Here is an 11,322-nt window from a genome sequence, read left to right on the forward strand (position 1 = left end):
CTTTTCTAACAAATCACAATTTTCTCACACAATTAATATTTATTAAGTGACCAAATCATCCTTAATAATTCCTAAAACTAAGTGATCTTCTTGCCATAAGTTCACATAATAACATTGAAACGTTGAAATCTGATGCATCGTTGAAGGGAAACATCTTCCAGGTAGCTGTAAAAGATATGACGAGCTATTGAGAAATGAATATACAGCAGGAGACCATATCTGAGAAGACTCTTGACTATCAACTGAAAAATCTGCCTTGGCATTTGTCATGTTATACCTGCTTTTCATGGTTTTGATCTATCTTATTTTTAGTACACTCAAAATTTCAAGTGAAATATGCCACCGTAGAAGAGGAGCTTGAAGTACTCTCTTGGTGCTAGAAACCTGAATTTCAGCTTGGAAGTGATTCAATGGCGAAAACTGAAGAACCTGAGGGCGCTTTGATTTTCGTTGGATTAGTTCTTATGTTTCAAAGGATGAACCTGAAATCTGTCACACTAATTTAACAAGCCAAATGAGCATCGAAATATATTTTAAGTGTTATTAGATAGGAATTGAACCTAATATTATAAGGTTGCAACTGGGAAGATGTTTTCTTGCTCCCTTTCACCTTAATTATGGCGAAATGAGTGCAGAAGTAGAGAGAAGCAAAAACCCCGGGGTGATGAGACTGCTGTATCCTAGAAATATAAGAACATAATAAACAGTGACGTTGAAGTGGCCATTAGATCCTTCCATTGAAAAGCACAGATAGATTGCTAATACGAATCTCATATGTGTAATTACAATCTGTCTTTCTCTCTACATCTTTCCTCTTATTAACTACTCAAAAACAAGCATGGCAATTCAATCATAGGAGCATGGGAAACTTTAATCTTCTTGCACACTTCTCTTCCTTCTGTTATTTTCTATCTCCAAATGTCTTTTCAATTATCAATTCTGCTACGTTCAATGGCGTGAAACAATTCTTGAATCATTACTATAACATAAGTCCGGTCTTTGCCCCATGTTACCAAGAATACATGTCAAGTAACTGTGATTTCATAGGGCTGGTGAAAGGAGAAATCTCTCAAACGAATTGCCAGTTTAGCTGATTGATGGAGGTGGTGGAGATGCATAAGATATGCCAGTAATTGGTGGCAATGGACCATTATACACTGGAGCTGGCAGTGGTGGTGGATTATAAACTGGAGGAGGTGGAGGTGGCAAGTATTGAATTGGAGGCGGTTGCGCCTGGCATGGCGGGGGTGATGGAGGTGGAGGAGGTTCTGCACATGAGGGAGGCGGGGGGCATGAGTTTGGCGGAGGTGGTGATTGATAAATAGGTGGCGGCGGAGGTGAATTAGGAGGTGAGTTTGGTGGGGGTAGTGGAGGTGAGTAGAAGGGAGGAGGTGGTGGAGATGAGTTTGGCGGGGGTGGTGATTGATAAATAGGTGGCGGCGGAGGTGAATTAGGAGGTGAGTTTGGTGGGGGTAGTGGAGGTGAGTAGAAGGGAGGAGGTGGTGGAGGTGAAGGTGGATGTGGAACACAGTGTATTGGGGGTGGCGGCGGCATTGATGATGGAGGGGGAGGTGAGGGAAGTGCTGATGGAGGAACTAGTGAAGGTGGTGGTCGTGGTCGTGGTGGGGGCGATGATAGTGGAGGGGGTGGCGGTGGAGGTGAAGTAACGGGTAGCGGCGGCAGCGGCTGTGATGGTGGAGAAGGATCAAACTCGTGACAGTTAAAAGCCTCACAATGAACTGGCCTAGACAAGAACACTTTACATTGCAGTGTTGATCTCTGTTTGGGCCTTGCCCTGAAACAATTCCTGCTATCATCAAAATCTTCCAAATCCAAACATGCCGGTGGCTCACCAGTGATGAAGTTATAAGCATAACTAAAGCTCTTCAGATGTGGAAGCAAACACACGCTATCATGGATATCTCCTGACAGCATATTATGTGCCACATTTAGCTGTTCTAGACTCTCCATGTCTCCGATGGTGTCAGGCAAAGCGCCGACGAGTTTGTTATTACTTGCATCAAAAACCGTAACTTTCTTTAGCAATCCTATCTCCCTAGGTAAACATGAGCGCAAGCCATTGTTCGTAAGAATCACTTCATTTAAGGTCCTAGACATGTTGGCCAGACTCGTCGGAAAACATCCATGGAATTTATTATTCGCCAGAACCATAACAGAAACAGGTGAGTTACCAAAATTATTCGGTAATTCAAGAGCAAACCTGTTGTGGTTTACGAAAATTGCGTCGAGATCCTTATTAAACAGCTCTTTCGGCAAATCACCTTCAAACTCATTAAATCGGAGGTCAAGATACTTGAGCTTTGGAAGATCAAGAACAACGCAAGGAAATCCGCCTGCAAAACGATTGTTGCTTAGATCCAACTCGTAGAGGAGTTTTAGTTTCTTGAGAGTTTTCGGTACTCTCCCACAGAATCTGTTGGAGTTGATGTGAAACAAGGCAATGTCGGCCAGGAGTCCAAGCTCTTCAACCAAGTGGCCTGCCATGTCGCCATGATTTAGATCAATCCCAGCAACGGTTTGGATCGACGAATTATCAAGAGCTGTGGCGCAGAAGACACCAGTATAATTACAAACATCAGGTCCCGCCCAGTTGGATGTGAGGTTCAAGGGATCCGAGATGATGGCTTGCTTCCATGCTTGGAGTGCAATGTAGGCACTTCTGAGTCTTGGGTTGTCAAATTTGAGGCAAGGTGGTAACATCAGATACTCATCTTCTACATCAAGCTCCTCTCTGTAGTATAAAAGCTGTCTCTGGTTCTGTTCAATATGTGTTGTTCGTAAGTCTCTGGGGTCAGCATTGCTAGAAAAGGAGTGGTGTTGGGCAGCGGTGAAGCCAATGAGAGTGAGAGTGGTAAAGAATGGAAGAATGTGAGTCTTTTCCTTCATCAGACACCAGTACTGAACATGCATGGATTTGTTTTTATACAATATAAAACGGAACCCTCCCTGTCTTTTTCAGCTTTTCTCAGATTTAGACACAGAGCAAGAGAGCTGGTAGTGGAGGAGGAGACTTTGGAGGTGGAAAAATGGCGTTGGATTTGAGATTAGTTTTTAAGGCAATGAGAAATATAAATAATTGCAGCTAAGTCACAACAGAAAGCCTCAATGAAGACTTTTTGGTGTTGCTTCCTCATAATAACTCGGCTTTATTTTCTGCCTATGGCTAAAATCCCCACAGAAACCAACAGCCTAACAGTGTTTTGTTGTTACCTGTTGTCAAACATAAGGATTCGACTTACTATTTATTAAATATAATAATTTATTTATTATTTTTAATATCAATCCATCCAAATAATTCAAGAATATAATAAAAAAAATTAAATTTTAATTTAGAATGCAATTCCAAGTAAAAAGTCGGTATATCAATGTGACAACTTGAAATTGTGTAACCTTTTATTTTGTATTTATGTTTTAAAAATATATTTTATTTTAAAAAAAATAATACTTTTTAATACTAATATTAAAAAAATATATTTAAGATCAAATAAATAATAACGGATCATCTTACACATAACATGTTATTTGATTTAAAAATAAAAAAAGCTTCAAGATCAAACCGACCGGACAAACAGCTCGCTTGACTGCATTCCGGAGCAACTAAATGTTCACCTGTGAACTGAGTAGCTTACCCTACAATTTGAAACCAAGCAATTTGATATTGGCCATCCACAGTTTTTACCCTAAAGATATTGCTTGTAGGGCCTCCTCTATTTTTGGTTCTTGAATCAAACGAGTAGCCATACGATAGAAGCAAGCAAATCCCCTTGTCTTTGTAAAGCTACAATTTCTCAGTCAGACGAGGGAGGTGGGATAGCAGCATTTGCCGGAAAACTTCTTTTTTGGGCAGTAGCAGCTTCTTACTCTCCTCATCTACCGGACTCAACAACCTCTTTTTTAACTCTTTATTTAGATTTTATTTGTTTGTTATTGTTATAATAATTATTTTTTAAAATATTTTTTTGATAAAAAATATATTACGATAATATTTTTATTATTATTTTAATATTAGTACATCAAAACAATTTAAATAAAATAAATTTAAACCATAAAAATAAATTTATGAGTGCAATAGGAGGGGGGTTAATAAATCAGACCATGGTTGAATTATCTCAAAGAAATTATTATATGAACTTAAATCATATTTACTGCAAGTATGTGAGCAAAGGATAGAAAATACAAATATAGAATAATAAAATTTTACTTAAAAATTATACAAATATGAATCATTTTATTTTTTTTTATTTGAGAGTTTTTGTTTTATTATTTTTTTAGGGTATTCGAAAGTGTAATAATAGTTATTTTTGCTCTGAAATATATAAAAAATATTTTTTTTAATTTTAAAAAAATTATTTTTGATATTAATACATTAAAATAATCTTAAAAAATTAATCTAAAATAAAAAAAATAATTTAAATTTTTTAAAAAATATTAAAATCACAAAAACAAATATATTTCAAGTTTTATTTGTATAGGCGATCTGTGAATAGTATTTGAAAATATTTTTATAGGGGATTCCGTGAATAATATTTGAAAATGCTATTAAAACCATATTTTTAAAAAGTTTTAAATTATTTTTTATATATATTAATTTAATAATATTAAATATATTTTTAAAAAATATAAAAATATTATTTTAATATATTTTTAAACCAAACAAAAATATCTCAAATCATAACAACAATCATATTTTTAATAGCAAATTGTGAGCTCAACAGGCTCTGCACAGCGCGAGAGAAACCGGCTGAGTTGCAGGGCTGAGCCGTACCCCCACTTGAGCAAATCAGTGACATGACATCTGAACTAATAGCAGCGGGGTCCAAGAAAAGGACACGGTATGTGAGAGACAAGGACCCGTGAAGTCTGGACCCAAAAGCTTTAACGTCTCTCATTGCCGAATCGTCGGCGCCTCTTCTTTCCTGTCCAGAGAGCGGAGCTCAGCGGATCGCGGATCCCCTTCCTCTGGTTCACCGCATCCGGCGTGACCACGCCATCAGTTCGCTTCCTCTCGCTTGGATCACTGAATCCGTTTATAGGTTTGGGCTCGGAGATATCTGTGTGAGTAAGGCTATGAGATTATTAATATATGGCCTTAATAAAAGCTTTGATATAGTATATTAAGACAATTCAAAAAAATAAAAAAATTTAAATTTTACCCAACTTTCATTTGAAATGGAATACAAAACAAAAACTTTATTTAAAAATAAAACTTAAGGTTTTTTTTTAAGAATAGTTGTTTTTGTATTTTAAAATATTTTTATTTTTTTCTTTGTTTCAAATAATTTTTTTTTGATATTTTTAAATTCTTTTAAAGTATTAATATTAAAAATAATTCTTTTAAAATTTAAAAAATAATTATTATCACAAACTTCAAACTCACAACCTCATATATAAACTGCTTTATAAGAAGTTTATGTGAGGTGAGTTCGACTCTCGTATCCTTCAAACTAGGGAATTAAAGCAGAACATTTCTTTAAAGAAAAGGAAAAATTTAGACGAAAATCAAATAGTTTTCTTAATATATTTGTTTTCATTTTGATTCAAGTTTAAGGAAACGTAAATATAAACAAACTGAATACACGAATAAAAAGAAAGTTTAAACTTCTAGGCTTGATTGTGAAAGGATTTAAGGCTAAGAACAGTGCTTTAATATGGTCACACCAGATCATAATAAGAGGTGAGGAAAGGTAAATCTGGAACTCCTTCAGTAACATCCTAATCTAGTATACCTTTGTTATAGCTAAAGGCATGCTTCAGTATTCAGCCTTTGTGCTTGAACGCGAGACAATTTCTTGTTTCATGGTACACTATGATATTAGATTTTTGCCTTGACGAATACTGAATCCATTGGTGCTTCTTCTGTCACTGGGATTGTGATCAGCCCAGTTCGAGTCACAAAAAATATTTAAGTTGATAGTGAAAGGTGTATAAAAAAGGTCATAGTCAGTTGTGTCTTTCAAATAGCGAATGATCTTTTTGGCTGCAGTCTAATGATAGTCTCGTGGACTCTGCATAAAATGACTTCACCGGTTTACTGCATAGAAAATATCCAGATGTATAATGGTGCAGGCTTGCAGCACTGCAAGGCACTCGCCACACGCTTGGATAATGTTTAGGTTTTGATTTTCCTGTTTTAGAACATGTTATGATGATAACTTTATCATAACTTGTTCTAAAACTCTTTCCATTGTTTAGATTACAACTTTCTCTATGCCTCAGGCTCATGGCTTGTTCCCTTTTAAACTGAGAAGTAATGTTTTTGGTCTTTATGGCTGGATCCTAACTGCAGATGTAATTCACAAGAGCTGCTTAAAGGAAATGTGAGGTCATTATCAGTGAGTTCCCCTCCAGCAGCTGTTTCCAGTTGCTTCTTTAATGGTTTGGAAACTTGCAGAGATTTATACTTGTTACTGTTACAGTCTGTGATATGTCTGAGGTATGGGGGAGAAATTGGACGTGGAAATTGCAGCTACACCAACGCCAGAACCTTACCAGAATAAAAAGGTTGACTGTGATATGTCTGAGGTATGGGTGAGAAATTGGACGTGGAAATTGCAGCTACGCCAATGCCAGAACCTTACCAGAATAAAAAGGTTGATTCTCTCTTCCTCTTCAGTATTAGTATATTAACCATTAAAACTATTTTTAAAGATCTGCAAATTTATCAAATTTTCCCAAGACGCTGAACCAGCTTGCTGCTTGTTAAATACACTAATGATTGCTCTGCGGGTTTGGATCCTTTGCAATGATTGTGGAAAGACCTCAGAAGTGCAGTTCCATGTAGTAGCTCAGAAATTCCTGAACTGCAAGTCCTATAATACTCGTCAAACCAGAGGCTGAGATAACTTCCACGATGAAGATGATGATAACTTCTATGCTGAATAAGCTGTCAATATGAAAACTTCACTGAGTTCTTGCCTCTGCTTTTCATTTTTTCGTCATTTTCATGATCATTTTGTTTCCATTTTTTTCCTCCCTCCAATTGGCCTGTGTATAAGAAACCACCAATCAAGGTGGTCGTGCAAGTAAAGTTGGTGGTCATGCAAGTGAAGTTGTAGCTTCCGTTTCTAGATTTTGTTTCCTTGTTTTTTAAAATAATCGAAGATTTACTGCAAGAGTACTTAAGCCAAGTAACTCTTATCTTGGGCCTCGATGAGAAGGCTCAGGCCCAATATTGTGGGCTTGATACTCTTACTTTCACACTTAAATGGGCCACAACTGTAAACTCAACAGCACAGTCCAATCTCGTTACAAGAAAGGAGGGAACCAACGGCTAGCCATCAAAGGCCACAACAACGCTACAAAGTTGTTTTGTTTATTCTTGCGTTTTTTATTTACTTTAATTTGGTTAAAAGAATTTCTGGTAAGTAAATAAAAAATGATAATTTTTAAAGGAAATATAGAGAATTTCATAAAAATAAATTTAATTTGAATAACACAGTTTGTATTTTTCCAAGTTAAAAAATATTTTAAAATAAAAAATGAACATTTTTTATTGAAAAAAATTAGAAAGAGAAAAAAGGAAAGAAAAAGGAAGAGGTTTTTTGGGCCTAACTTTTTCAGATCTTCTCATCTCTCTCTCTAAACACACGGCAACACTAAAACCCACACCATCCCACTCACTTTTAAAATATAGGTTTGGCAGAAATAAGTCTTTGAACAAAAATTTGATGGGTTTGTACTCAATATTGAAGGGAGCATGTCAGTTTTTTTGAGAAAAGGACTCATAGAAATGTTTTTAGTTAGAACTGGTCCGTTGGCAAGCAATCCGTGAACCAAATTCTTTTAAAACGCAAAATAAAATATTAAGAATGCAGATAATTTTTTCATAGTATTGTTAAATTTGGCAAGTGCATCAATTTAAAACCTTTTATTGAGTTCTTTACCTTATTTGAGTTTTTAATTAAACCTAATGAGAGTTAGTTTGATTTAAATAGATTAATTTTATAAGTTTTGATGCTCGATAAAAACACGTTGGAAAGTTAAATCTTGAATATTAATTTAATATTAAAAAATAAAATTAATAAAATATAGCATGTGCTTCAAAAAAAAAAACCTTGATGAACTCAACCAACCAGGTAAAATCATAACACAAGTTATGGGCGTCATTAAATTCAATGAATCTTTTATTCAAAAGTTATTTTTCTTTTAATTACGTTATTATAAAACATAAGATAATGTTTTTGTATTAAGTATTTTTTTAGATTGAAAAATTATGATGGGCATATGTTGCCGAGATAGTAAAAGTACATAATTGATAACAAATAACAAAATTGTATTTTTCTTTCTTAAAAATAAAGGGCATAAAAAGCATTAAACAAAAAAAAATAATAGTTTGGATGTTGTGAATTAATTTATTAAACTCGTGACTCGTTTCATGAACTTAATTTGGTTCAACAAATCTTTTTATTAATTTTTTAACCCAAATATAAAATAGTAAAAAAATAAACCCCAAAAAGATCCCCTAGGGAGTTTTTTTTTAAAAAAAAAAAAGAACATCCGAAGCATTTAGTTTTTTAATTTCTTAAAAGGAAACATAACATTTTGTTCACCTAAACATCAAAGATCACTAGAAAAACATGGTTTTTTTTTTCTTAAAACTCTATTTTCAATCTATTTTAATTGTAAAGACTTAAAAAAAACATCCTAAACACCTTGATAAACATATCAAGAATCTCAAAAAACTAAAATCAACTCAAACCTAAAAAAGTTTTTGTGGTCATATTTGCCTCCTTAAGCAACAAAAATGAAAGAAAAAATATCTAGGTGAAACTCCTATCGTTAAATAAAATTTATTAATATTGATTTCAATATTTTTAATGGTCAAAATTATCAACTATAGCTTTCTCTCTCTTCAGTTGATTTCAAAAACCTTCTCTCTTTTTTCTAACAAAAAAATCTAAAAATGAGATAAATGAATTCTGTATCAAAATTAAATTTTTAAAATTTAAAGGGATTGGGCACCTATAAATTAGAAAATATAAGGGATCAATGTATTTTACTAAAGACACCACTTACTTTACTCGTATTTTTATATTTGATCATTTGACTTTCAAATCAATCCTCTCTTGAAAAAAATAAGTAATTAGGAGTTAATTTTAGCTTAAAATAACTTAATTATCCAAAGAAAAAATTCAAGGATTAAATTGAAAATTTTTTAAAATAAATCATTATTACAATTCACAATCATTTATAAAAAGATGAATAGTGATTTTAGCTCAATATTTGTCTCCCTAGGCTTAGCTTCTATTAATACTATGATTTCTTGTTATATTTGAAAGGGAAGGTATAGAGAAGCGTTGGATTTAAAAAACCGGATGAGATAACCATGGTTAGTTTGGTTTCGACTTCAGCTAAGTTGAGGGACTTGGAAATGGAAAAAAATTTCATCTTTGCATTGAGGAAAATAAGTCAAGGATAAGCGGCAGTTTGTAGAATTGTTATGAAGAAAAAATTAGGGAGAGGAGCTTGGTGTTGTGGACTCCGGAGATGTCCGGTTATATTCAAGGTGGGTATTATTATTTTGAAAGTTTAGACAATTCAGGTTTGAAAATGTAAGCCTGCATCAGGTTGCTCGTCACAGCACTTTCAGCTCATGTTCATGTAGAAGACTTTGAATTAGGAAGAGTTGCTTATACCTTGATTGTGACATACAGAATGATTGTGAATGGATTTCTTGGGAATGCTGGAGACTTGATGAAGTTTGCGTAACTTTTGAGCAGTTGCCATATAAAAGTGCATCATCATGGAATTTAATATGGCTTCTTCCAAAGTGGAGGTGCTGATAGGGCAAGAAACTTCTTCAAAATGATTCCAGAGAAGGATATAGTTTCTTGGAACATTATGATCAGTTTTTATGTAAAACACGATCTGTTTAGTGAATCATTTGAACTTGTCTGCAAGATGTAGAGTTCAAATGTGTACTTGACATTGATCAGCTTGCTTTCATTCTGTCCTAATGCTTGAGCCCTGAATCATGGCATTTGGGCTCATGTGTTCACAGAGAAGAACAAGATTGACATGGATGCTATGCTGGGAACTGCCTTAATTGACATGTACGGGAAATGCGGGTGCGTTGACATGGCCTATGAAATCTTTTCTCAAATAATTTACCAGAATGTATTTGTTTGGACTGCTACGATAGCAGCATATTCCATGGAGGGGCATGCCCCCGAAGTAACTAGTCTTTACTTGAAATGGAGGAAAGAGGAGTAAAACCAGATCATGTCACTTTCATAGCTCTTCTAGCTGCTTGTAGCCATGGAGGTTTAGTTGATGAAGGCTACAAATATTTCAACAAATTGAGAAATTTCTATAATATCATTCCAACGATTCATCATTATGGCTGTATGGTTGATCTCCTGGGTCGAGGTGGACACTTGGAAGAAACAGTCAAGTTCATTGAAAGAATGCCAATAGAACCAGATGTCTCTATATGGAGTTCCTTAATGAGGGCATGCAGAAGTCACCGCAATGTGGAATTAGCAGAGCATGCATTTAAACAGCTCATAGAGAAAGACCCTACAAATGATGGTGCTCATGTACTTCTTTCGAACATATATGCAGATGCAGGCAGATGGGATGATGTGAGCAAGGTGAGAACAAAGCTACATGAGACAGGAGTACCGAAGCAACCAGGTTTCGCTATCATAGAACAAAATGGAGTTGTTCATGAATTTGTCGCCTCAAACCTTGTGCCTGGGTAGGACTTCTTCCATTATCGAGTTAAGACGTTTTGCCCTGTGCCTTCCAAGGATTTGAAATAATCCAATAAACTCTTAGCCTTGCATGTAGAACTGGTTGATGAAAGCTCCATGAGGTGCATGGTAGTATCTCCTCAGCCAAGTTAGAGACTGGTTGAGGTGGTGAGGTTCATAAAAAATAATATTTTCAACTCAAATAAATTTCCTTTACTCGGATCTGTTCATGAGTTTGGCATTGCATCTCTAAAACCTTGGCCGAAGACACCGCATCCCCGGTGAAGCAGAGGAAAGGGTGGTCGAAAAATGGTGGTGAAGAATACTAACTTCTGTCATTGTGCACCACTAGATGGGGCCCTGCTATGATGCGGTCCAGCCCAAGGTTTTTTAGATGTTCAAAAACAAAACACCAAGGCAATGCAAGCATTTAAAAAGAGGCTAAAATGAAATCCGAAACTTGGGTTATTAATTCGATTGGTTTAATAAATTCAATTAATGTAAATAATATAAATAAATAAATATAATGATAATAAATAAATTAACCAAAACAAAGTTAAAAATACATAATTAAGTTCATTTAAGTTAACATATCAAATCTATGATT

General features: G+C 34.9%; 2 protein-coding genes across 3 annotated transcripts; one reads left to right on the forward strand and one right to left on the reverse strand.

The window, feature by feature from the left end:
* Nucleotides 1–678: 678 nt before the first annotated feature.
* Nucleotides 679–3,211, reverse strand: LOC105127110 (leucine-rich repeat extensin-like protein 4). 2 transcript variants are annotated; one of them, XM_011028237.1, is made up of 2 exons: nt 1,621–3,211; nt 679–1,284 (listed from the first exon to the last, which is right to left on the reverse strand). In XM_011028237.1, exons 1-2 carry the CDS (start codon nt 2,929–2,931, stop codon nt 1,087–1,089), a joined length of 1,509 nt encoding a protein of 502 aa, XP_011026539.1. In that variant the 5' UTR covers nt 2,932–3,211; the 3' UTR covers nt 679–1,086. The 2 variants fall into 2 exon arrangements, with proteins under 2 accessions (XP_011026539.1, XP_011026538.1); XM_011028236.1 differs by having other exon boundaries at nt 679–3,211.
* A 7,003-nt stretch (nt 3,212–10,214) lies between these two features.
* On the forward strand, nt 10,215–10,724 carry LOC105127179 (pentatricopeptide repeat-containing protein At3g26782, mitochondrial-like). Its single transcript, XM_011028347.1, has one exon. The coding sequence runs from the start codon at nt 10,215–10,217 to the stop codon at nt 10,722–10,724; it is 510 nt and encodes a 169-aa protein (XP_011026649.1).
* Nucleotides 10,725–11,322: the final 598 nt, after the last annotated feature.

The sequence above is a fragment of the Populus euphratica genome, unplaced genomic scaffold (assembly GCF_000495115.2).
Source record: "Populus euphratica unplaced genomic scaffold, PopEup_1.0 scaffold50.1, whole genome shotgun sequence".
In the NCBI taxonomy this organism is placed as follows: Eukaryota; Viridiplantae; Streptophyta; class Magnoliopsida; order Malpighiales; family Salicaceae; genus Populus; species Populus euphratica.